This window comes from Myxocyprinus asiaticus, chromosome 15, assembly GCF_019703515.2.
Source record: "Myxocyprinus asiaticus isolate MX2 ecotype Aquarium Trade chromosome 15, UBuf_Myxa_2, whole genome shotgun sequence".
Classification (NCBI taxonomy): domain Eukaryota; kingdom Metazoa; phylum Chordata; class Actinopteri; order Cypriniformes; family Catostomidae; genus Myxocyprinus; species Myxocyprinus asiaticus.
Genome location: NC_059358.1, coordinates 8,750,723 through 8,778,537, shown reverse-complemented (window position 1 = coordinate 8,778,537; position 27,815 = coordinate 8,750,723). Strand labels below are relative to the sequence as shown.

The 27,815-nt window shown below is 37.4% G+C and overlaps 2 protein-coding genes across 3 annotated transcripts; both read right to left on the bottom strand.

Moving 5' to 3' along the window:
- Window positions 1-33: 33 nt before the first annotated feature.
- si:dkey-7j14.5 (uncharacterized protein LOC556563 homolog) lies at window positions 34-7,172 on the bottom strand. 2 transcript variants are annotated; one of them, XM_051718997.1, is made up of 8 exons: window positions 7,071-7,172; window positions 6,810-6,910; window positions 6,081-6,191; window positions 5,938-5,994; window positions 4,490-4,606; window positions 3,965-4,033; window positions 2,546-2,659; window positions 34-1,994 (listed from the first exon to the last, which is right to left on the bottom strand). In XM_051718997.1, the coding sequence occupies exons 2-8, from the start codon at window positions 6,867-6,869 to the stop codon at window positions 1,905-1,907; spliced, it is 618 nt and encodes a 205-aa protein (XP_051574957.1). In that variant the 5' UTR covers window positions 6,870-6,910; window positions 7,071-7,172; the 3' UTR covers window positions 34-1,904. The 2 variants fall into 2 exon arrangements, with proteins under 2 accessions (XP_051574957.1, XP_051574958.1); XM_051718998.1 differs by lacking the exon at window positions 3,965-4,033.
- A 2,366-nt stretch (window positions 7,173-9,538) lies between these two features.
- Window positions 9,539-12,589, bottom strand: LOC127453376 (uncharacterized). Its single transcript, XM_051719705.1, has 6 exons — window positions 12,419-12,589; window positions 11,544-11,645; window positions 11,219-11,275; window positions 10,532-10,676; window positions 10,198-10,226; window positions 9,539-9,637 (listed from the first exon to the last, which is right to left on the bottom strand). The coding sequence occupies exons 1-6, from the start codon at window positions 12,587-12,589 to the stop codon at window positions 9,539-9,541; spliced, it is 603 nt and encodes a 200-aa protein (XP_051575665.1).
- Between the last annotated feature and the right edge of the window lie 15,226 nt (window positions 12,590-27,815).

Below are 27,815 nucleotides of genomic sequence, written 5' to 3'. Positions count from 1 at the left end.
GTCTGTTGTGTTTAATAAAGTGAGAGCACCAGCTTGTGTATTAAATCAAGTTTATTTGAAATATCATTCAGTCAAACACAAACACAGCCATGTTGCTACATACTACGTTTTCATGTTACTACGTGTCAAGAGGTCACTGACAACAGGCACAATGTAAATCTCACATGCTGTCGAAAGACAGAGATCTACTGGCACAAAACAAACAACACATGCTTCCACAAGAGGATATTTCATCATCAAAGTCGAGCACTTGACTGAGGGTTCAAGCTCTGACCTTTAGTTATTAGGGTGTCCATGATTTTGGTCACAAGTGGTGGCACTTACAGAGTTGGCAGTCATCATAGCTTTCCTGAAGAATCAGTACGGATAAAACGAGATGACAAAAAAGCCAAGCAATGCTGTTTAGTTATACACTGGTGCTGAATTTCAGATTACTCTGCTTTAGAGCGGTTTCACTGAACATGGGCCACATTTATCAAGCCTTTTATTTTTATGTTTTACATTTAATATTTACTTTTGTACTTTTCAGATTATAATTTCAGATTCACATTAACGAATAGCTTGATAAATGTCGCCCTGTATGTCCTCACGTGGCTAAAACAAACATATCGATTTAAAGATTCATGCGAAAGATGGTACAAAATGCAAGGTAAATGCAACATATCCTTCTTACCGTTCATATTCATGTTCATATATTTTTTTTCTGGTCAGTACCTAATGTACCTAATGCATAATTTCACATATTCTCAGGAAAACAAACATACTTCCTTCTCTAACATACATCAATTCTGGTCAGTATTTCTGGGTAGACAATTCATGCTAAGAAGCTATAGGTTGTTAGAGCAAAAACGATTGAGGTACAAACAACTACTATGTTGAGCATTCAAAAGTACAGCAGTCCTAAAACCTGTGAGAGCAACAGCCAAGCAAAAACAAGACTTCCATTTTAATTCCAAAAACTTATTTACAATTTCACAAAAGTATTTTTTTTAGTTGTTGTTGTTGTTGTTGTTTACCTGTGAGTGGTTGTTTGTAGGTGAAACAGTCCTCTTTTGCAGTTGGTGGTAAAACTGTGCCCTTCTGCTCTTAGAGGAATAGTTCACCCCAAAATGAAAATTCTCTCATCATTTACTCACCCTCATGCCATCCCAGATGTGTATGACTTTCTTTCTTCTGCACAAACAAAGTTTAGAAGAATATTTCAGCTCTGTCGGTCCATTCAATGCAATTAAATGGAGACCAGAACTTTAGAGCTCCAAAAAGTACATAAATGCAGCATAAAAGTAATCCATAAGACTCCAGTGGTTAAATCCATGACTTTAAAAGCTATATAGCTTTTAGGATAGGTGTGCATGAGAAACAGAAAAATATTTGAGTACTTTTTACTATAAATTCTTCTACCTGCCCAGTAAGTGGCAATGTGCACAAATAATGTGAATTGCCAAAAACAAAAGAAGAACTCTTAGAAGACAAAAGAGCACTATAGGAGGGCCAGTGAATGTGGACATTTCTAGTAAAAAATGACTTAAATATGTATTTGTTTCTCACCCACACATCATCATGTCCCTTCTGAAAATATACATTTAACCACTAGAGTCATCTGGAATACTTTTATGCTGCCTTTATGAGCTTTTTTAGCTTCAAAATTCTGGTCCACTTGCATTGTATGGACCTACAGAGCTGAGATTTTCTTCTGAAAATCTTACTTGTGTTCAGCAGAAGAAAGAAAGTCATACACATCTGGGATGGCATGAGGGAGAGTAAATTATGAGAGAATTTTCATTTTTTGGGTGAACCGTTCCTATAATTTCCACTTTTATACTATTAATATTATTTGTAATTTAAAAAATAAATAAATAATAATTTAGAAAATAATACAAAGTAGAAGCATTTGATTAGTGGTCTCAGGCTTTTCCAGCATGGATTGTATTCTGGTTCTGAACAGCAACACCATAATGTTGGTTTGCTGTAGAGTGAGGGATTGGTGTCAGCTCCTGCAAACAGTGAAAGTGAAAAAGGAATGATTCTAAACTGCAACAGAACAGAATCATAACTAGAGGTACATTTACACAGACCGTTTAATGCTGCTCAGATCAGGCATAAATGCATTTACACAGCAATATAAACTGCATTAATAATGTTATAAGATTAATGTTTTAGATATAATGAAAATATGAAGTTATTCTTTTAAATATAAACTAAATTATGAAATATATGCTCTATCATAACAACAACAAAGTTTAAGGCTGTTCTGATGCTGCATTTCATTTACACAAAATCTAAGCAGCATCAGAACAGAACTGCCTTTGATTCTAGGGGCTGAGGTGGTTCAGAGCAGGCATAATTTAGTCTGGCTTTTGCGTCTTTACACAGAATTTTGAGCAGGCTCAGAGCAGGCTTAACAGAACAGGCTGTGTAAAGATGCCTAAGATGTCTAAAACAGAACATAAACTGTAATGTCAACAAGTGAAGGACTTTTATTATGAGACCACCCTTATAGTAATACTATATTGCCCCTATAGTAATACAGTAATAAAGGACATACCTTAATGGCACTAACAGAAAGGGAGTAAACTCCAAAGAGAGACACAACTAAACCAATGATACACGCTAGCACCAGGAAACCGATCAGTGTCGCCAAGATTCCATTCACTAAGAACTGTAATACAAGCCAGAAAACACAAACCAATAATAATAAGATCTGTATTCCAACAGCACAATTTTATGATATAACAACCAGCGTTGGGTGAAATCTGATTTCAAGGCAATTTGTTACAGCATCGAATTACTTTTAGTCAAAAAGTAGTGTAAAACATTACATTTTAAATTCTTGTAATCAGATTACAGTTACTGATTTTCAATTAAGTTCATTATTTTTAAGTTAATTACTTGGGATACACATTTATTTTATGTAGAATAAATGTAAAACATGAATTAGGTTAATATGTACGTCTGTTTGCATTTCTGTGACAGTTGAGGGGCATGCACCCCTCATTGTAAGGGAAAAACGAGTATTATGACTCACATGCGACAGTGAACGAGGAAATATAGACATCATTTTGAATTCATTAAACAGAAAAACTAAAACTTTTCTGTGAAAAGTGTTTAGATAGTAAAGTAAAAGTTAAGTAACTAGTAATTACTTTTTTGATGAGGTATCAGTAAAGTAATCTGATTACAATTTAGGACAGTAAAAGAGAAATAATTTGTAATTTGTGGAAGATAACTTCCTTTGAGTAATTAACAGCCCATTCTTTCTTCAATGGTAAATCAATCACATGTATATAATGGACACAAAAGAATGTTTTGACATGATTCTCAGAGGGGAAATAGGAAAATGTTATACTTCAATTAAAAAATCAATTTAAATTCCAAAGGTTTGAATTATAAATTTGAGATTATCGCCATTAGCCAATAACTGGACCCGCATGGCTGAAGGGCTAGCTCTATGTTGTGTCTGTTGCAAAATATACCAGTTTATTTAATTACCTTTATTCATATTTATTCTTGTTTTTGGTGAATTTTGATTACATATTGTGTAATATGTTTTTTAGTATATGTGTATATCTCATTTGCATAGTTATATTGCATTAGCCTTATATTATGTTCTATATATTTACATTAAAGCAGCCATTAACCACCCTGCTCTTTTGTTATTGGTACCGGCCTTTGAAAAATCCATATTTTGACCACTAGTCGGAACTGTATGTTATCTAAATGAAGGAATTTCTGTGAGTTCATTCTCTTCTAAAACAGTGAGGAATGCACATTAAAACTGCTGTAATCTAAAATTAACTTAAATCTGAGGGGAACAGGTTTTAAACCATGTTTTAGATTCATATTAAATGTAATCTCAAACTGACAAACAGTTTAAACAAATTTGTGAAGGTTTAATCCTGCTCAGAATCACAGAATTTTGTTTGTGATATTCTTGCTGCATCGTAAAGCTTGTAATGTGACTCACCTCTTTCTGTCCCCCTCTCTCTCCTTCTCCACAGCAAGCCCAAACAGAGTGAAGTGGGTCACAACACCACTGAAACAAGCAGGACAGCCTGGAGTCACATCTCTCCTACTCCTAAGACTGTACACACTCAACCACAGTCTGCCAGATGTGACGTTCAGTCTCGTTTGTAACTTTCACATGTAATGCTTTCTGCTTCATAATTCCTACTCTAAAATAATCTGCTCTTCGGTTCCATGCAGAGCACAGAAAGAAATAGGCAAATGAGAACTAAAGATGTCAAAATATGATCAAAATCATGTCATAATCAAATCTTTTTTCCCCCGACAATAAACCAGGCAAACGGTCAGTGGCTGACTGAAGTATAACATTTCCCTTTTTTTTTTTTAAACAGTTGATCTAATCTTTTGTAGTTTCAAATAGTCGATTCTATTATCAGTTTTGTTCAGTATTTATAATGTTAAGTCACTTGTGGGAAGGTGTTTTGGCTCGGGGGTTAGCAGAATGGTTTAGTCTCTGTTTGTTTACCTCTGTGTCCCTGTAGTAGTACGACTCGCCCCTGAATGGGATGTGTCTGGCCATGAGCCCAAATCCAACAATATCAAATGCTGCTGTTAGTAACTGCAGAACAATAGTTGTCAGCACCTGCAACAAAGGAACAGAAATCTATTTCAACAATAGATAATCTCATTTCCAATTGGTGAAACATTTACAAATACAATATATTTTTACACACTTGACCTGTACTATATGATGAATTACACTGGCGGCCAAAAGTTTGGAATAATGTACAGATTTTGCTGTTTTGGAAGGAAATTGGCATTTTAATTCACCAAAGTGGCATTCAGCTGATCACAAAGTACAGTCAGGACATTACTGATGTAAAAAACAGCACCATCACTATTTGAAAAAAGTCATTTTTGATCAAATCTAGACAGGCCCCATTTCCAGCAGCCATTGCTCCAACACCTTTTCTTTGAGTAATCATGCTAAATTGCTAATTTGGTACTAGAAAATCACTTGCCATTATATCAAACACAGCTGAAAGCTATTTGGTTCATTACATGAAGCTTAATGTTGTCTTTGTGTTTGTTTTTGAGTTGCCACAGTATGCAATAGACTGGCATGTCTTAAGGTCAATATTAGGTCAAAAATGGCAAAAAAGAAACAGCTTTCTCTAGAAACTCGCCAGTCAATAATTGTTTTGTGGAATGAAGGCTATACAATGCTTGAAATTGCTAAAAAAACTGAAGATTTCATCCAAAGGTGTACACTACAGTCTTCAAAGACTAAGGACAACTGGCTCTAACAAGGACAGAAAGAGATGCGGAAGGCCAGATGTACAACTAAACAAGAGGATAAGTACATCAGAGTCTCTAGTTTGAGAAATAGATGGCTCACATGTCCTCAGCTGACAGCTTCATTGAATTCTACCCGCTCAACACCAGTTTCATGTACAACAGTAAAGAGAAGACTCAGGGGTGTAGGCCTTATGGGAAGAATTGCAAAGAAAAATCCACTTTTATATCAACTACATCAGATAAACCTGCCCTTAAATGGAACATAAAAACAAAATCTGGTTGCTTGACATTTCGGTCAAACAATCTCTCCCTACCGAAGCGGGTGGTTTTTGGCGAAAATAAGTTGCAAAGATGACCTGACTTTATGCCACTGTCATTAAAAGTTTGGCTACGCGAGACTACTGTCGATAAGACTGCACTTACTGTAATTTGGTCAATACAGGACAGAGAGCAAGGTCCTTTCTCTCACAGAAATTTTAATTCTGACAATAAGACAGTAGTTATTAATTCCTGATTGCACTCAGAAATAGACGACATGTAAATATAAATGTTTATATTAAGGCAAAAATTTCACAAACATGCATGTTGTTGTATGTCCCTGCATGTGCCTCTTTCTTGAGCACTTTCTCTTATTTTAAATGATTGTGTGAAATATTTGTGTATTTATTGTCATACCAGACATTTAGATGGTTTCCTCCCGGTATGCACCAGGACAATGCCAGTAATGGTGAGCTGTAGGAAACAGTGGCACATGACCGATTTTAAACATTACTGTCCTAAACTTGAAATGAAAGGTCTTTTAATGTGTGTGTTTGTACCTGAGCACCGTTGACGATGAGGATGATAATTTCACGCTGGATATGATAGTGTAGCTTATACACAATTGTGCTCATGATGACAGTCAACACTCCAATTATGATCTCAACAGCCTAAACCAAAGTACACACAAAAAATAAATACATTAGATTACAACTACAACAAACTTCACTTTTACATGCTGAAATATGTTAGCATCCTTTGCAAAAAGCAAAAAGAGTCACATCAGTTTGGTCTAGGAGCTCTCATATGACTGTCTACTCCCTATTACTATGGGCTGCATTTGAAAATAAGACTGCATTTGTTGAGGCAATCTCTATTACATCAAATTAAATTAAAAAGCAATGTTTTTTTTTGTTTTTGTTTTTTGTGCATGAAAATTAACATTTCGAGAGAATGAATTAATGCCTCTTGGACATCTGTCTGCGTTTAAGTGTGTGTGTGTGTTTCAGATATGGGTGTGTCCTTGAATGTCGGCCAGTTGTCATTCTAATAAAGACACTACATATGCATGTATATTAAACTAAAGCTTTTTAAAGAAGATCTTCTAAAGGACATAATTACTAATAATTACAATTATGCCATCTCTTTGACTGTATGTAAACAATCCACTCAAACTACAGCACTTCATATAATGATACAGCTGGTTGATCAGATATCTGTCATAATAGAGGTAACAAAGCGGCAGTAATCGATATATGTGTATTATGTTTGCTGTAGCAAAAACTCACGCCAAGCGTCTTGGGCTCTGCGCTCTTAAACGCTTTAATCTGAGACGCGTACAGCGACATCCCGACAGTTCACCAGTCACTCATCAATACAACACAATCCACTGCAAACAACATCACAACAGTATGCATTAACAAAAAAACATCTGCAGGGCACATTCGTTGGGCATGCTTTCTGGAATCAAATAGGCTATACATGATTATTTTTAAGCCTCTGTGGAAGTGTAATACCGTGCACACGTGTGGTGAGGAGCGCTCGCTTACCTTTGCGCACTGGCGTTCTACAGAGTCTGTGCGGCGGGTCTCTCCGCTCCGCAGTGTTGATGTCATGATGATGGGAGGCGGCTAAACAGGGAGAAAACCAGGTTGGCTCGGTCCCGAGAAAAATCAAGAACTCTCTCATCCCGCCGGCCTTTATTTCAGAAAACACCCCTTTAAGTGCAGAGTATTTTTATCCCAGTTATGAATTATGTAGAACATTACAGCTGAGTCAAGTGTGCGCGCGGAGAAACTGCAAGCGAGTGGATTCATGAAACATCTGTTTATATTCTTCAGCATGAAGAATGGCTTGTTTCTAAGGGAAATGTGTACAGGCATGGGGGTAACTTTGTTTTAAGAAGTGATAGGCAGTCTATTATAAAACAAAAATCATATAAACAACCAAATGTAGCCACAAACTCATTTAATCAAATATTTCAATAGAACATTTCCTTTTTTTTTTTTTTCCTTCACTAAGCTGTGTGCAATTGTTCTTTCCAATCAATTTCAGGTGGTCAAATCAGTTTGTTAGGCCTATATATATTTTATTGGTAGCTAACACTTTAGAATAAGGTTTTATTCATTAACATTAGTTAACTACGTTAATTAAAGGTATATTCCAGGTTCAATACAAGTTAAGCTCAATTGACAACATTTGTGGCATAATGTTGATTACCACCAAAAATAATTGCGACTCGTCCCTCCTTTTTCAAAAAATCAAAAATCGAGGTATTGGTGTGGCACTTACAATGGAAGTGAATGGGGCCAAATCTGAGAGGTTCTAAAGGCAGAAATGAAAAGCTTAAAATTTGATAAAAGCACTTAAATTAATTATTTTAAAAATAGTGTATTATTTGAGCTGTAAAGTTGTTTATATTGTAGCTTTTATGGTCGTTTTGGGGTTTACAGTGTTACGTTGTAATGGCAATATAGCTGTAAAATTGGATAACTTTACAGAGAAAAGGTTAACAAGTGATTTTATCACACGAAAATCATGTTAGCACATGTCTGGTTCACATCTTGTGGCTATACTTTTGAAAAAGTGAGTATTAACGTTTACAGATTGGCCCCATTCATTTCCATTGTAAGTGCCTCACTGTAACCCAGATTTGTACTCTTTTAAAGAAAAGGAGGGACGAGTCGAAATTCATTTTTTGTGGTAATCAACATTATGCCACAAATGCTGTTGATTGAGCTTAACTTGTTTTGAACCCGGAATATTCCTTAAACAAGAAGAACAATGAATAGCCTACTTCTACAGCATTGGTTAATGTTAATTTCAACATGTAACCTACTAATAATTTTTTTTTTGAATTAAATGTTTTATATAATATTAGTTTATGCATTTTGAACCAACATATAGTGTCTAACAATGAACAATTGTATATTTTTTATTATCAATATTTTTAACAGCATTTAATGATCTTGGTTATTGTTTATTTGTAAAAAAAAAAAGAAAAAAAAAAAAAGAACAATAACCAAGATCATTAAATGCTGTTAAAAATATTGATCATTATTAGTTCATGATACCTAATATATGTACCAATATAAACGACTAGAACCTTACTGTGAAGTGTTACCATTTTATTTGATAATAAATCTGCCACTGTTGGTTCTGGGATTTTCTAGGTCGGTAGATAATTGCTTGGATCACATCTAGTTGATCTAGAGGTAAGCTAATTGCTTTGAGTGCAAGAGGTCTTGGGTTCAAACCCAGCACTATAAAGTTTTTATTTAGTAAACCAAAATTGCTGGAGTATGTCTGTAGATGTTTATCAGGAGCAGGGCGTTTTTGTTTTAGTTTGTTTTGGATTTCACTGAAATAGAGTGAACCGAGGATGAATGATAGAGAAGTAGAGGGCAAGTCTGAGCAGTGTCAATATCTGTGACAGGACAACCGCGACAACTGCAACGAACACAAAGCAAACTTTAAAAAATACAAGATCAAGCAACAACATTTCCATTGTAACACATACAAATGTAACGAACTCCTGCTTGACAATTCCTTAGACACATTCCTGCTGCGAGCTATTTCATAAAGTGGTGGGGACAACATTTGCCATAGCAAAAAGTGGTGTGGACATTTCCCCACTGTAAATGATGCCTTTGTTATGTGTGTGTGTGTGTGTGTGTGTCCTGGCTGGCAGAGTGCGAAACTGAGCAACCTAACTCAATTAATTGAAAGAAATATAATGAAAGACAATGCATTTTATTTAGAAAATCAACAAAAAATGTGCCACAAGTCCCACGGAATCTTCCCATACAAAAGTCTGTTTAAAGGAAAGTGCAATTATTTAATTACTTTACAAATCATCATACTACCACAGATTACTAGCCATCTAAATAGAAATGGTTATGTTGTATTAAATAAAATAAAATAATATAAAGCAAATATTATTACCGTCAGCCTATGATTAAAACTTTGGCTTGATATACTGTATGCCAAACTAGTGGGGGAAATCAAGTGTGGCTGCTCAGGGTTTGGATGCACAATCCACCCCATCTTTCAGGAGACTAGACTCACTGCCATAAAAGTCAACATCTGTTTCATCCTGAAATAAAGAGGCAAGATTCTGTAAGAACACATCCAGATGTCAAAACCAGGAAATGAGAGATCTCCATATAGGGCCTACATACAAAAATGAAGAATTATTATATATATATATATATATATATATATATATATATATATATATATATATATATATATATATATTTTTTTTTTTTTTTTTTTTTTTTTTTTTTCATTTAGCCTACAACTATTCAGAGGTGGTCAGTATGATCAAAAATGTATTTCAAGGTACAAGTAATTTTATATCATTGTACGGTATATACTGAATAACAATGTAGTTATTTTTGCTAGAAATTCAACCTAAAAATGTTTTATATATTACATAACGATATGGTAATGCTTATTTTTTTAATAATCTAGTGAATTAAATACTACTTATTTACATTAATACTTTAAAACTTATCTATCTATCTATCTATCTATCTGTCTGTCTGAGATTAAGTTCTACACCAGACCACCCAACTATCATATATACAGTACATAACACAATATATCCTTATACACCAATACTTTGGATATATCATAAATACTGTATGAACCTCCACCGAGGTCTAGTCTCACCTGTTTGGTAACCTGCCAGATGGCCTGACCTGAGACAATGGACAGAGTGATGCAAACACACAGTTCAAGAAAAGATAGTGCCAGCAGAAGACCTTTCATTCCATCCTTTAAATTCTAAAAAAAAAAAAAAAAAGGATTTAAAAAAAATAAATAAATAAATAAAAAAAACCACACACACACACACACACACACACACACACACACAAAAAAAAAAACCCCCACGACATACAGATAATCAAGTTCTGTCACGGAAAAGCCCAAACCATAAATGAAAAAACTGATGACCCATGTACCACCCCCATAAATCATCAGTAGTTTCGTACATAAAATTTACTTCTGTTGTATGAACATATCCAGAAGCGCCCTTCATCACAAGAAGAGCCATTTTCCGGTCTAATGCTGAGCTGCCAACTGAAGTAGCCAATTCCTCCTGCAGCCATCACAGCACACATCACACTCATGGCCAGCGTGGTTTTGATCTGCCCAAAGACAAACAATATGAAAGAGAATTTCTTACAGAATGCAGCACATTTCATTCTGGGTACTTTCAGACATATATTGCAATAAATTGCAAATAGCTATTTTACACCAATTAACTCATTTCACATATTAGTAATCAAGAATGTAATGAGCCTCATTTTGAAATGAATTGTTCTGGTCTGGATGCTGATTGGTCAATACAGCACTATAATTACCCATGCTAATATACACAATATATTGTATGGCTATAGAACGAAGCACCTATTGACACAGCTACCTTGTACTGTACATCACTGCACACATAGAGACCAACTATTAACCTCAGTTTACATGTCAGGGATTACATCTTTATTATATATTTATATTCATATCTTATTATATCTGAAGGGGTTGCAAGCACTCTGGTCTGGTGTGCACTTTAGCCATGAATCATGACAATATTTACAAGATTATGATCGTGCAGAGATGATGTGAAAATTATTTGTCTTCACCAAAGTTAAAATGCTGATGAAAAAGTCAGTAAAGATGAGAATTTACTCACCAAAGTAAGATTGGACCTCGAGTGTGCCACAATTGCGACAGACCCAGAGATGACAAACTGCCAAACAAATGTATTTGTAATTACACCACCATGTATAAATTGTTTTATTTTAAAGGATATATAATTTTTATGGTTTAACCTTAACTAAAACTACTGAGGCTGAAAAAAAAAAAGGGGGGGGGGGGAGTAAAACACATACAAAAACAATTAGACAATATACAGTAGACAAAAGAATACAATACACAAACACCTAATGATAATTATTCATATTTCAGTTAAATGAATAGTGAATACAGATTATAATGCTTATATGTTTGTCACTCACAGGAAGTCCAAGAGTGAATACAATCTCAGCAGGCAGTGTGTTGATGACAAGTGTGATGGTGCTCAATGCCATGATTACCAAACCAGTAAATACCTGCACCAACTGCCCAAACAAAGAAAAATCCACTTAACACACACTATACTACACATTCCATTCAAGGATATATCTCTATTCACATCTCAATATGCATACTTGTAAGTTCTGAACAACATTTATTTACAGAAATGTTCAGGGTTCAATAAAATTTAAGCTCTCGACATCATGTCAATAACCACAGAAAATTATTTACACCCATCTTTCAGCTACAAACCAAAGCAAAAATTAGGTCCACAGTAATGCACTTACAATGGAATCTATAGGGCAAGGCATTTAGATCAGAGGGTTAAGATGAAGAAGCTCAGATTCTTGTTAAAGCACTTATATTAATTTAAGAATTGGTTATAACTTTGCACAGTCAAGGTTGGTAAGCAATCACACTAGCTTCATATTATCAGTTATAATGATTAAGTTTCGTGGCCAGGGCTGTAGCTAGTGGGGTGAAAGGTGGTAACGATTCTAGGGGCCCACAGGTCCAGGGGGGCCCCACAGCAAATTCAAAACTTTATTTTTATTTTTAATAGGAAAGGGTCCTTGACCAATATACAGTCAGGGGGCCCAGAATACCTTGCTACAGCCTTGTTCGTGGCTAAACTTTCAAAATCGTCTGCAATTTAACGTTTGTTCTGGTGCGATGCCTTGCCCCATAGTCTTCCAATGTAGGTGCTTTACTGTACACATGCTTGTTTTTACAAACAAAAATATTTTCTGCCACCAATAGAGATTTATTTGAATTTAACCCAGAATTTTCCTTTAAATGGTTACTGTGAAACTCTCACCCCCAGTGACAGGGGCTTTCTCTTCAGGAACATCCTGGTTGCAGGTGGCAGACTGGGCTTTTCTGGGACAACCAAGCTCTCTTTTGGGTCCAGAAACTCATTTTTTAACTCTGTTGGGATATGCATCACCACCGTAACTCCATTCGCTGTAGTTGTCATTGAAGATGCCATATCTTACAGGGTTATGAGTCACACCTTTATACTGCAACTTTAAACAAAAATCACATGAAAAATGAGCACTAGCCATACATGCTTCTTGTTTCCAGATGTAGGATGCAAATCTTAGGTCTCCCATTTTAAGTTTGCAGTTATGAATGTTTATATTCGTTTTTGTTTTTAAATCTACTATACTGAGAGTATAACCAATAAAATGCTGTAGATAGGCAGCTGACTTAGGGGCCGTTTACACGACAATGTTTTCATACTTTCAATATACTGAAAACATTTTATGCGTTTTGGCTGTTCGTTTTCACGACAACGGCGTTTTGGGGACTGAAAACGCAAACTTTTGAAAACGGGTTTCAAAGTGCAAGTTTTTGAAAACGATGCTGTTATCGTCTCCGTGTAAACATGCAAATACGATGACGACATGCGCACGCGTATTACGTGTTATATAAAGGATTATGGATTGATAGGCATCAATTTGAGATGTATAATTATCAATATGAATACTGGTGTCTGTGCAAATAACAGTAATCAACAATTTATTCACTTGGAGTGTTTTGTATGGAGTGTGAACATTGTACAGTAGGCAGAACCTGCTATTTGAAAATCTTGAAATTAATGTATGGATTCAGATGGGAAAAATGTATTTGCATTTTAAATGTTATTTATTTATTTATTAACTTAATTTTATCTGATGTACATTTACCCTGCAATTCATTCACCCACCACATATGCATATAGCCTACAGACAGAGATGTGATACCATGTACAGTATTCATTGATATGCTTAGAATAGTGAAAATGCATGTTAGATCCAGTGTACACAAGACCTCTCTCTCCATCAGAATATATCCATATATCAGAGTTCTGTCTAATATCCAAAACCAGTCAACACCAACAGCTTATGTTAACTTACTCTCCTACGAGCCCAAGATTCAGCAGGGGGGATACAGAAGAAGGCAGGAGACGAAGTGATGGTAAATATGAGCAGAGTTTATTGAATAATCTTGAGAGTTCAGTCTATAGGCATGCGCGTGAGTACTTCAAAACAACGCGCGAGACATTCAAAACTACAATGGCGGACCACTGGACAGTAGTGTTTGTGCTGCTCAAGATTTTGAGTTTATTGAGGCTTCTCCAGCAAAGTAATTGTAGTAATAAAGCAACCTCATCGTCCGTCCAGACAAAATTGCTCAATGCTTTCACCATCTTCATTGTTTGTGATCACCGCGACGTCATTTACTGACTGAACAGGAACAAAACTTCTACGGGAAATGAAAAACATCTTTCTCCTCCCACTGAAGTCTGTTATAACCTGTTGATGCTCATTGACCCCTTCCATGGGTTTGACATTACTTTGACTAAATTAGTTCACATTTACCATATAGTGTGCTGTTCAAAATTGTTCATAATGATGACAAATTATACATCTTTGTAATATGTCAACATTATTAACTTTGAATAATAACTAGGTGAACTAATAATTTCTGTTTCTCATAATTTGTCCTTGGCTGCATTATAAATGTTTCCTTATTGGAACTATAATCATAGTTTGCATAAGTAGATGTATTGGGGTGGATTTGACTATAGAGCTTGGGAAACTACGTCACTACGCATTGCATTCTGGGTAGTTGCCGCCATGTTTTAGGACACGCTCATCAGTTATCAGCGATAATAAACAGGAAAAAAAACAACAAAAAAATAATAATGGACCGAACGAAGACCAAGTGCAAGATTCTATATAGAGAAAAGCTCAACAAGGAAGCAAAGTTGCGGTACTTACAAAAAATCAAGGAAATCAATAGGCTCGATCCGTACGAACACAAAGAGTGGTCCGATGATCTTAACGAGCTACCGCATGGCAGATTCAGCCTCAGGCGCATCAGAGTTGAGAGGAGCATCTGAAAAGGTGAAAGTTTTCGGCCGGTCTGTGGCAGGCAGGGAAGAAGCTTAAACAAGCAGTTAATTTCGGCACGCCTGCAGCTACAAAAAAGACATTCCTGCTGTTCTGCAGTGTTGTCTTTTGAACCAGTGTCATCCATCTGTGAAGCACCATCTGGTGTTGCAGCTTCATCCATCTCCAGTCTCTGGCCAGCTAGATCAAGTGGTGCAGGTGCAGCATTAGTCCCTGTGACAGCTTGCTGTCTCTGTGTTCTCCTGTTAAACCGCCCAGTGCGTTGCTTTAACTTCTGTGTGCCCAAGATGTAATGATGGTACCCAGTCAGGATCACACTCTAGCATTTCATAGGCTGGTTTGCCTAAAAAGAAAAGGCCGAATTTGATTAGTTATGTAGCTATGTAGCCAGTTACTAGTGCAAAGTTAGCGGTGTAGCAACAACTCTACGCCATGTTTGCATTGCTAGCGGTAACAACAAAAACAGTTAGATGTGCTTTGATTATATCTTACCTTTGTGAAAATGGTGTGAACAAACGTGTCGGGGAATGTTGTTGAAGGTGATGTTTTTCCGTCTTACTGCTGCTACCCATGCCATGCGACGGCACTTTGTTAACTCGGAGACCTGAGATCCAACGTGTTGTTTCCAGGTGGGAAAGCTGAAAAATCGCACTCCATTTGAAGTACGGTTTCCACGCCGGTCGTGAGTGCGATTATGGCAGTTAATTACACAACAAGCATTCACCATTGTTACGTATTTTTATCTGTATAATACAAACTATACCATCTATTTCCAATACAACACTGTATCCACCACAGTTTCTGTGTCCTAAAGTCCCAACATGCATTGCGTTGCTGACGTCACGTTCCCAGAAGCTATTGAAAATGTAATTTTAATTTAATTCTGCTCAAATGAACGAAATGACTTGAATAAAGATTCGTTCATTTTGCTCATTTTGAGACTCAAAATGATTTGATATTCCCATCACTATAACATATAAACCATGGGCAGCTCTAGGGTTGGGATACTGGGGCTTATGCTATCTTCATGTGCTGTCGGAATTATCCTACTTCCCACTTCTGGGACCGGTTACACCAGCTATACATAAGTTACAGCTTAGCCTAGTTGTGGCATAAATGGACACTAAAGTCACAATTTACGGACTACTAAACATTTGAGGGTTGCACCATTAAATTAGGTAGGATGTAACCCTACGTATAAACTAAATATTTACGGAAGACTCCGACCAGGAGTAACGGTTGGAATAAAAAAGCAGACTGATATTTTATGACATCAATGAGCCAATGTTTTGTGTGACAGGCATCAATCATTTCGACATACAGTATGATGTTGACATTTACACTAGTTTACATTTATGAGAGAGAAAAAACGTACTTTTAAGCCCTTCAGCATGAAACCGTTCAAACAGGGCAGTTTTCAGGGTGCATCGCCCGGTGTGAAGTTTCAACACATTCAAAATATATATAGGATATTAAAATGAATAAATGTCTATTTTTCCAGCCTGTTGTATTAGTTTATTTATCACCCCTTATTTATTTTAGATACATTTCCTATATATTGTTATTTACACAGGGCAAATATACTATTTATCAAATCTACTTTTATTACGTATCGTATTTTCAGGGTTGGGGAGTAACAGAATACATGTAACGGGATTATGTATTTAAATACAAAATATTAGTAACTGTATTCCACTACAGGCAGATGTTTTTAAGACAAAACAAGTGAAAAAAAATCTACCAGTGCTGTAGAAGTAATCCAAAGTATTTAGATTACGTTACTGACCTTGAGTAATCTAATGAAATTCGTTACATTTTACAGCATGTATTCTGTAATCTGTAGTGGAATACATTTTAAAAGTAACCCTCCCAAACCTGCGTATTTATTTATTTAATTTTGTATTGGTTCCATACACATATTTAAACAACACGAATACACGGAATCAACTTTTATCAGTTATATTATATATATATATATATATATATATATATATATATATATATATATATATTAAATAAAATCTGAGTGCTCGAGACCACACAGATAAAAAAATTCTGAACCCTCGACCAAAACTCTTGAGTCTTAGTACAGAACCAAAAACCATGGGCTATGTCCCCATCCTCCAACTGGCATCGCCAGCAAGTAGGTGTGTCTTTAAGGCCAAGCCTATACAATCTTCTTAAGAGATGTTAAAACCCTGTCCCCTAAACTCTGAATTAGCCAGGAATAGTATGCTGAAGCTTCACAACCTTTTCTAAAACCAGCAAGTACCATCTCAAGAGTGCCTTTAGGGGGCTGTGTACTACACCCAAAGGTGGTTCAGAGTAGATGGTGCAGCTGTAAGTACTTGTAGAATTGAGATCTGGGAATCCCAAACCACTGTATTATATTTTCAAAGGATCTCAATGCTCCATTTTCATACAGGTCACCCAGCGTAGCAACACCCTCCTCAATCCATTCTGCCCAGCAGAAAGAGGACTTATTAATGCATAATTTAGGGTTCAACCAAATACTTGCGGCAACATTCAGGTAAATGTCTGAATTGAACACGTGGGAAACTTTTGTCCACAATAAATGCGTGTGCGAGATAACGGGATGTGTCTTTACTTCTCCGGGCAGCTTGGTAGAAAGACTTTGCAATGGCAAGATAGGGGCAAGGATTTCCTGTTCAATAAAGAGCCAGGGAGGGGCTCTCTCAGGTGGAAATGACCAATCTGCCAAATGTATGAGACCAAAAGCATAATAGTAAAACAAAATCTTGGGGAGACCTAACCCACCTTTGTCAATTGTTCTATGTAACTTACTGGAATGCAACCGAGGGCGTTTACCATTCCAAATAATGGATTTAGCTATACTATCAAATTCTTTAAAATATAAGAGGGGAACTTCAATGGGGAGAGATTGTAGTAGGTAGTTGAATTTTGGAATACAATTGTTTTTATAACATTAACCTTCACAGTCATAGATAAATGTAGTGAAGCCCACCTGTCCACATCACTTGAAAACCTTTTTATTAAAGGGTCAAAATTAACTCTAACTTTATCACTCAAATTTGCTGGAAATAAAATGCCCAAATACTTAATGCCATGCTTGGGCCACTGGAAGGCACCTGGTTGAAAAGCTGTTAAAGGGCAATACGCTGTCAGAGCCAAAGCTTTGGATTTAGACCAATTCACTCTGTATCCCGAGAGCTTCAAAAAGGAATTACTAATTCTGTGCAGGCAAGTCATAGATCTAGTAGGGTCGGAGACGAATAATAAAATATAATCTGCGTAAAGCAAAAGCTTATGCACCACACCTCCCGCCACCACCCCTGGAAAATCATCCTCCTTTCTTATCGCGGCTGCCAATGGTTCCAGGGCAAGACAGAACAACAATGGGGAAAGAGGGCAACCCTGACAGGTTCCCCTATCCAGAGTAAAATAATCTGAAATTAATCCATTAGTTTGTACCGCCAGTACCAGGTGTCTATAAAGTAACCTAATCCAACCAATTAAAGTATTCCCAAACCCGTACATTTCCAAAATCTTAAAAAGATCCCATTCTACCATATCAAACGCCTTTTCGGTGAGATGGCAGCGGCCGGAGTCTGATCATTCGCCACTGACCACATGATATTAATGAAACACCTAAAAAAGAGATACGGCCCCAAATAAACCCCACCTGATCTATATGTATAAGAGATGTCATTACTTTACTTAATTGGTTGGCCAGAATTTTTGACAATATTTTAACATCTAGCTGCATCAGGGAAATTAGACGGTAACTCTTACACTTGCTTGGATCTTTGTCCATTTTCACACTGAATCACACTGATCTGGGCTTGTGTCATGGTTGGCGGAAGCTTTCCATTCTTTATTGATTCCATATAAACTTCTAGCAAAAGTGGAGCCAATTCTGTAGCACAAGATCTAAAAAACTCAGCGGCAAAGCCATCTGGCCCCGGAGCCTTGCCTGTAGGCAAGTCCTTAATTACCTCGCCAAGCTCCTCCAAGGTTATCTCAGAATTTTTATGCTCAGCCGTCAGTTTAGGAAGTTCTAATGGTTCCACAAAGTTTCTAATATCCTCATCAGTAGACGAAGACGTGGAACTATAGAGATCAAGATAGAATTCTTTAAAAGCATTATTAATATCAATGGCTGAGGTAAATATTTCACCACCAGCATATTTCACTGAAGGAATAGTAGAAAAAGACTCTCTCTGTTTTATATATCTAGCCAGAAGTTTTCCTGCCTTGTCACCCGACTCAAAGTATGACCGTCTTTCCCTGAATAGCCAAAACTCCACCTTCTGTGACATAATTATATCTGTTTTTCAATCGGGTCAATTGTCTGAGGCCATCAGACGTCATTCGGCGCTTCAGCTCTGCCTCGGCACTTTTAATATTCCCTTCCAACTCCACAAGTTCTTGTGCTTTGGAATTTTTAGTGAATGAGGCATACTGTATCATCCGGCCCCTAAGAACCGCTTTAAGTGCCTCCCAAGCCATGCCCACAGAGGGTACTGAGGACCAGCTGGTCTCCATATAGACATTGATTTCAGTCTTTAACATTTGTTGGAATTCAGGATTTTGCAAAAGGGATACATTAAAGCGCCAACTATATGATTTCTTTTTCTCCATATGTGGCAACACCTCTAAACACAAAAGGGCATGATCTGATACTAAAATGTTTCCAATTGAGCAATCAACAACTGATGAAATGAGGGACTTATAAGATATATAAAAAAATAAAAATCTATTCTAGAGTAAATCTTATGGACTGATGAAAAAAATGTATAGTCCCTCCCAGATGGGTTCAGAAGTCTCCAAACATCTGTAAGAACAAGATTTTTACACATCCTGTGAAGCATCAATGCTGCTCTAGGGGGCTTACACACTTTTGCTTCACTATGATCAAGGAGTCCATCAAAAGATTAAAGTCTCCTCCCAATATTATATCATGAGGGGTGCCAGCGGGTTGCAACATCCCTTCAAGATCTATAAAAAAAGCCCTGATCATCCACATTAGGTGCATAAATATTAGCCAAAATAAGACTTTGTCCCTGAATTTTGGCTAAAACAATAATGACTCCTAATTTATCTTCGATCTGTTTGAGACATTTTAATTGTAGATGTTTACTTATCAGTGTAATGAATCCCCTGCTCTTACTCGAGCCAGCACTATAGAAAACATGTCCACCCTATATCTTGCCAAATGTTTCAGCTTCCTGCGGAGAAGATGCGTTTCTTGAGGAAATACTATCTCATATTTCTTACGCTTAAAAAGAGAAATAACCTTCCTTAACCATGCGTATATTAATGGGGATATAATTTATTGAAGCTGACAGTTATGTGAGCAAACAAGGTTTCAACATTAACCATAACAAGATCAAATTGAAGGTCACAGTTTTTTAACACTTCTGTTTACAAATTTGAAGGCTGTTTATTGGATCAATATAGGTAAACATCATATTATGTGACTATGCATTACTTTACGGAGAGCTTACGACCTACTAGTTAAGTCTTGCATTAAGAACATGTGGTGCAACCAAATTAAATACTGACTTAGTTACAAACTAACTAGTAGTTACTAAGCCCTTAGTGTGAATTTTACATCCCGAGTTACGTGAGACCTTACGCACAGCTGGTGCAACCCTACCTTGAAGTGGTAATTACGAGTATGTTGTGTTCAAGTACTTTGTTGTCAGAAAGAACAGGAAACATGGATGATGCCAGGTTGATACCTATATATTTTTTGAGGAACTTTTATTTTTACAGAATAATACATTACTCAGATAGCCTGCTGACGATAATGGACTTTTGGTAAAATACAAGCAAATTTCACAGTGTAAAAATGTACAAAATGCATAAAATGGTTGCTTATATGCATAAATTAATATGACCGAATCAGCAAGCGTTAACAATAAGCTGTATTTAGAAAAATGAATAAAACCTGTCATTCACTACAGGAAACGTACTCTCCTCACCATGTTGAAAGTTTATGACTCCTCCCATCTCTGAAACTCGGGTACCAGAATCATCTCAGAGGGCGTGTCTCAATCAGCTCCCTAATTCAGTAGTCAGGGCACTGATCAGTGAGTCGGACATTTTAAGGGCTGTCTCATTCACAAAGTCATTCCAGTGTATCAGGGACTGGCCACCGGGAGCGCCGGGCATTTTCCCGGTGGACCACTGGTTATTTTGGGCCGGCCTGCTGCTGCACAAGTGCTGGCCCAACCTACAGGCGATATATTCAGCCAACCTGGGCTCCAACATGCTCACGCGGACCCCATAACACGCAAACATTTACTAAACTATGCAAGTCAAGCCAATTCAATTCAAGCTTTTATTTTGAAATTGCTTATGCATTAGAGTGCATATACATATGTGCACCTCAATTCCATACCTCGTGTGGATCTCATTATTTGATAAACAAATCACAATAATGGTGACAACCAAAAACAATATATTAAGTATAAGATGAGCTCCGAATAATCACAATGACAAATAACTGCAAGATATAACAAATACAATAACAGCAGCGTAAATAAAATTGGCAAACAGTAAAGCTATGCGCAGTACATAGGCATCTGCATTTCTGGGAGCTGATGTGTGGCTTGCTGAATAATACTCACGCCTGATAAACATGCAGAAAATAAGTCATGAAAAATATTACTTTGTAGCTATTTGAGCCTTTGGGGCTTACTTTGGTTAAAGGATAGCAGAAACAGTGCTTATCAAAGCATAGGGCTTTTCACTTTTTTCAAGAATAATCTGGGGAATTAAAACACTGCAGATATAAAGATGCAACAAACTCACATAGAGTGAAAATATGAGCAATTAATCTGCAAAATATCTGCAAAGAGCTACACTTTAAGAGGTGTTTATTTATTTTTCTTTTACATATATTTATATTTGTTTTCATTGATTTTTTTAAATAAACATTTACATGTGTGAGTAATTGACATTCAATTTTAAGCAATGTCATTAGTGTCCTGCTGTGTGACACTTTCTTCATCTAACTATTTTAAACAACATTTTATTATCTTGTAGCTATAAATACATATATAATATATTATTATTATACTTTTTGTTTCCACATCCTCATATTACAACATGATGGCGCCACGGATGGCCGCCTCGGTGTGGAGTGCTTCTATTGTTTTGTTGTTTTTGTTTGTTTGTCCTGTGTTTAGTAATCTTTTTCCAGTCAGTTTTACCAGAGACGAACTGCTGAACATTCGACAGCATATACCAGTCAATCTGTAAGGGGGTTCAGTGGAAAGGAGGAGGCGAGAACCGGCTTGACAACTTAAATAATAATTTAATGAACAACTTAAACACACAACCAAAAACACACAGCACAGCTGTCTGTAATTTTCTCTCTCTCGAGCTGTTGTCCCCGGCCGCCTTTATCCCTCGCACGCCCCATCAAGCTGATTGGGGACCGGGTGTGTCTCATTCCAGCCCGGCCCCGCCCTTCTCGGCTCTACACAATCTTTTCCCGGATTTTGAATATTCGAACGTTTTGTTTGACATTTTAGTCGGAGGCATGGCTGTGTTGTTTAAACGCGCTATGAGACGCAGGCGAGGGAAACGAGCAAGCGTTCTGGTCAAACTCCGTCGGTGCTTTCGAACAATGCTGCCGAAGCATTCATCTAGTGAATCTCCGCGCTCTCCCTAACAAAACAGACGAAGTACATCTCCTCACCAGCACAAACAAGGACTTTTCAACCTCTGCTGCCTTGTGCTTCACAGAAACCTGGCTGTGTGAAACCATTCCGGACAGTGCGTTACATCTGCCGGGCTTTCAGCTGTTCAGAGCGGATCGCATCGCGGAGTTAACGGGGAAAACGAGAGGCAGTGGAACATGCTTTTACATCATTGAAAGTTGGTGTACAGATCTAACAACGTTAAAGAAGATGTGCTGTCCTAATTTGGAAGTGCTCTTTATTAACTGCAAGCTTTTCTACTCGCCGCAGGAGTTTTCCTCCTCTATTCTGGTGAGTGTGTATATCGTGCCAAACGCGTGTTTGAATGTCACGCTGCAACAGCTGGCTGATCAAATCACAGACACAGAACAACAATACCCAGACTCAGTTATTATTATTCTTGGGGATTTTAACAAAGCAAACCTCACATGTGTACTGCCCAGATACAAACAGCACATTACATGCCCAACCAGAGACAGAAATATACTGGATCACTGCTACACAACAATAAAGGATGCATATCGCTCTGTTCCTAGAGCAGCTTTGAGACTATCTGATCACTGTCTGGTTCATCTTCTTCCAACCTACAGACAGAAATTAAAATCTGCTACGCATCTAGTAAGGACTGTAAAGAGATGGACCAACGAAGCAGAGCTGGAACTACAAGCCTACTTTGACTGCACTGATTGGAGTGTTTTTGAGGCTGCAGCCACAGACCTGGACGAGCCCACAGATAATGTTACATCATATAACAGTTTCTGTGAGGATATGTGCAGTCCTACTAGGACTTATTTAACATTTAACAATGACAAACCATGGTTTACAGCAGAACTCAGGCAGCTTCGTCAGGCCAAAGAGGATGCTTACAGAGTTGGGGATAAAGTCTTGTACAATCAGGCCAGGAACACACTGAATAAGGGAATCAGAGTGGCTAAAAGAAGATACTCTGAGAAGCTGAAAAACAAGTTTTTAGCTAACGACCCTGCATCAGTGTGGAGTGGCATGAAACAACTTACGAATTACAGGACTCCTACCCCCAACCTTGTGGTGGACCAACAACTGGCTGATGACCTGAATGTGTTCTACTGCAGATTTGAAAGGCCCAATCTCACACCCCACACCCACTCTGACCTTCACTTCACACAAATACCAACACCTCCTGCAACCCCCCTCCTCCCCCCTCCTGCTACTCAATCTGCACTTAAGATCTGTGAAGATGATGTGAGCTGCGTTTTTCAAAAACAAAGGATAAGGAAAGCACAGGGCCCAAATGGCGTTTCACCTGAATGTCTTAGATCCAGTGCTAACCAGCTGGCCCCCATCTTCACACAGATCTTCAATAGATCACTGGAGCAGTGTGAAGTCCCATGCTGCTTCAAACGTTCCACTATCATCCCCATCCCAAAGAAACCAAAAATCACAGGACTTAATGACTACAGACCTGTCGCCCTGATGTCTGTGGTCATGAAGTCATTTGAGAGACTGGTGTTGGCCCACCCGAAGGACATCACTGGACCCTTTCTAGATCCCCTTCAATTTGCTTATCGAGCAAACAGGTCTGTGGATGATGCAGTCAACATGGGATTGCATCATATCCTGCAACATCTGGACAGACCAGGGACATATGCAAGGATCCTTTTTGTGGATTCAGTTCAGCTTTCAACACCATCATCCCAGCTATTCTCCGGACTAAATTACACCAACTCTCTGTTCCCACGTCTATCTGTCAGTGGATTACCAGCTTTCTGACAGACAGGCAGCAGCTTGTGAGACAGAGGAAATTCACTTCCAGCACCTGTACAATCAGCACTGGTGCCCCCCAGGGATGTGTGCTCTCCCCACTACTCTTCTCCCTCTACACCAACGACTGCATCGCCAAGGACCCCTCTGTCAAGCTCCTGAAGTTTGCAGACGACACCACTGTCATCGGCCTCATCCGAGATGACGATGAGCATATTGGTTGCCCCCCCCCCCCCCCCTTTCAAGAACTATACTTTTCCAGAGTGAGGAAAAAGGCTGGCCGACGCTTCAGAGCTCTGAGTACCAGAATTGTCAGGCACAGGAACAGTTTTTTCCCCCAGGCTATCCATCTTATGAACAGTTAAAACTAACCCTTTGAGCAATAATTAATGTGCAATACACAGCTTAGTCTTTTTATATTATCCAACACATCCTACCTTTCTGCCATTACATTCCCTTGCACTGTACATAACCGATTTGTATTTAGATTTGCACTACATATGTGTATGTGTGTGTGTATGTATGTATGTATGTATATGTATGTATATATATTCATATATGTGTATATGTGTATATATGTGTGTGTGTGTGTGTGTGTGTGTGTGTATATATATAAATATATACACTTATGTTGTGTACTGGAAGCTCCTGTCACCAAGACAAATTCCTTGTATGTGTAAGCATACTTGGCAATAAAGCTCATTCTGATTCTGATATTAACTGAGCCATTTTACTGATATATTTCAATTGTAATTTTTTTGTTGTCCACTGGGTGGCATTGTAGATAAATAGAGCACTTGGGTAATGGTAGTCAGGTGTGTCGGTACATAGGGAAGCATACCGTTTTTGACCGTGCAGCTTGAGCGTACAACGGGAACTTGAACGTGCAATGTGCACCATACAATATGATTATGTTCGAGTGTACTATGTCTGCAACATGTTGACGGTATGTGTACATATTATGTTTCATCGACATGTTGGAATAAGGAAATTGAACTTCGATGATGTTTTATCCCTTTGGAATATAATAAAGACATTGTTTTAAAGTTATACTCTGGATGCATGGACTTTCAGCACGCGTTAAATACGTGCTCACTCCTGTTACCAAGCCACCTTTGGCTTTATTGGGAAGTCAGTACAAAGACAATAGTTTATATGCACTTCTAGAAAAAAGTTGAAAAGTGATTAAGATCTTTAAAAAATTTGAAGAAATGCTGATTTGTCACAGCACCAAAAATACACACTTTCCCTTGTACTTTCATGTACATTTGAACCTAACATCTGTATGTTGGGGGAAAAAAATTATTTGTCTGATCTATAAAGTACTTATTTTTAGTGCTTTCTCTAAAAAATCCACTCATGACATTTACAGTGGTTTTATGTTTTAAAGTTATGACAGTTTTTGCACTGATGGGGCCCCGTTGTCATAGCAGTCAATAGAAATTTATATATATATATATATATATATATATATATATATATATATATATATGTATGTATATATTATTATTATTATTATTATTTGTGTTTTAAAGTATAGGTGTTAAAAGCATGCAATTTCTGATCTTCAAGCATATCTAAGGCTGAGAGGAATGTTAATGAAACTTTTTTTTTTTTTTAGTTTACTTTATAAATGACACCTCATAGATGTATTCAGATTTGTATTATAAAGTGTATTATATTCCGATATTTCAAAGTATGGCCCCATATCCACAGAGGTCTGGCCCTAGCACCGCCCCTGGTATAAACACTGAATTAGATTTCAGCTTTAAACAATGTTTGTGGCACCCTGTTTTTTTTTTTGTTTTTTTTTTTTTGTTTTTGGACATGGTACCACAGTAATACCATGTTTTTAGGGCACATACTTTGGTAAATCCATGATATTACCATCTGATACCATCACTTTACTATGGTACCACCACGACTTTCAGTGATTCTTGAGAACTGGAACAAAACAGACTACACAGACCTGAAATATGCGTGCACCATAAAATATGTATCAAGCAATTATTTTTCAGTAATTTGTTAAACACGTAAAACACATTCAGATATTTAAGTGCAACCTCCTGCCATTTTCTCACAAAATGCATTTTTCCTCGCTTATCAGTCATTATGTCAACACCATCAGGGGGACAAAAAGTGTACCTTGATGTCAAATATTCACCATAAATTTTGAAAAATATATTATTTAACTTGTATTAAAACTGTATTGAGAACACAGTATAGTTTCAAATTGACTGTCAGCTCCATCTGTTGGAGAAAATTTGACAAGGTTGACAGTTTATGATGTTGACATAATAGTCCTATTTTGGATATGCTGTATATCAAACATGTAAATGCAGAAGCCATATTGTTTTCTTATGTTTCTGGCTACTATTAGGACCTTATAATTAGGCAAATTATCTAAAAATCCCAATCACTGACTTTACGGTTCGGATGACACACTGAAAACCCTATTAAATTGATTAGTTGATTGAGTAAACTCATTCCCTCAATTGAAATTAAGTAATGACATCTCCAAAACTTGTGTAATTTAGTTCACTTTGTGTTTATAATGAACTAAACTGTTTAAGCTAAGGTATCTATAGATGCAAGTAGACTTAATTCAGATTTGCTATTAAAATATTGTTGTTTCTGCTTAATCATTTTAGTTGAATTGACTCAAATTTAAATCATACAATGACACAGATCAAATAAAGCAGATTATGTCAGGTTTAAAGAAGGGGTGTGGACCCAAATGCTGAAGCAAATAGTGTTTCCCAAAAGTTTCCCCGAAGATTCCCTAATCATACTGTCCAGGGCCAAATGGGCAGGACCAACAGGGGAACTGACAGGAATACAAACTTACAGTACATCTAGGAAGGGAGCGGGATCCGGCAGCAGGGGAGGCAGCTCCACGAAAAACGCAAGGTCCGGTGACCATGGGAGATAGGAGGATGGGATTGGGATCAGGCGGTTCAGGAGAGGGGATGAGGTCAGGCCGCCTCGGAGCGGGGATGAGGTCAGGTGGCCCCAGAGCAGGGATGAGGACAGGGTCGGTGGCAGCTGCTGGGGTGGGCGAAGGGTCATAACACGACAGAACTGACACGAGAGCGCATGGCAATGAAAAAAAAACAACAAAGCCATGTGCTCACACACAACAAGAGAAACACAACATGAATGTCAGGATCCATCCACAAAAAAAAAAACTATAAATAAGATCAACAGAAATGAAAGGATCCTGACAATCATAACCGATTCTAGGTCAGTCAATGAATAAACTTAATTCTCCACCGATATGCATTTAAATACCCCCATCAGTTCTCTTTCACCAAGGAAGCATAACTAAATAATTTAAGCGGAAGGGATTGTGGGTATTCCTCATAGCTTCAATTGTGTACTCAAATGTTATTAACACTTAAAATCTTAAGTCGATAGATTTTTTAAAGGTTCAGTATGTAAGATTGAGAAACCCTTGTTATTAATGACACCTGTGGCCGTTAAGTGAACTGCAGCCAGCTACCTGTTGCTCGTGTTCATGCACACACTCCATAGGGACACGAGCATTGACCAAAACAATGACGTAATGTACAAAGAGACTGAACGTGATTCACCGACATCATGCTGACAGATGAGGTAGCATAATTAAAATTACACAGTTATGATTGTTTTACTACAAACTTTGAGACTGCATATTATATTTGACTCTCTAGTGCTGGAACAGGGCTAAAACAAAGTGTAGATATAGGTCTGACTATGCGAGACTGTAGTTTGAAGTAATCACTTTTCTTTGCATGATACTGCATGCATTTATACGATAGCCTATGTCTGTGTTAGCTAGCTAGCCAGATTTATCAATAGCTGTTAGCTAAATTTGGTGGATGATGACAGTTGCTGTTTATAA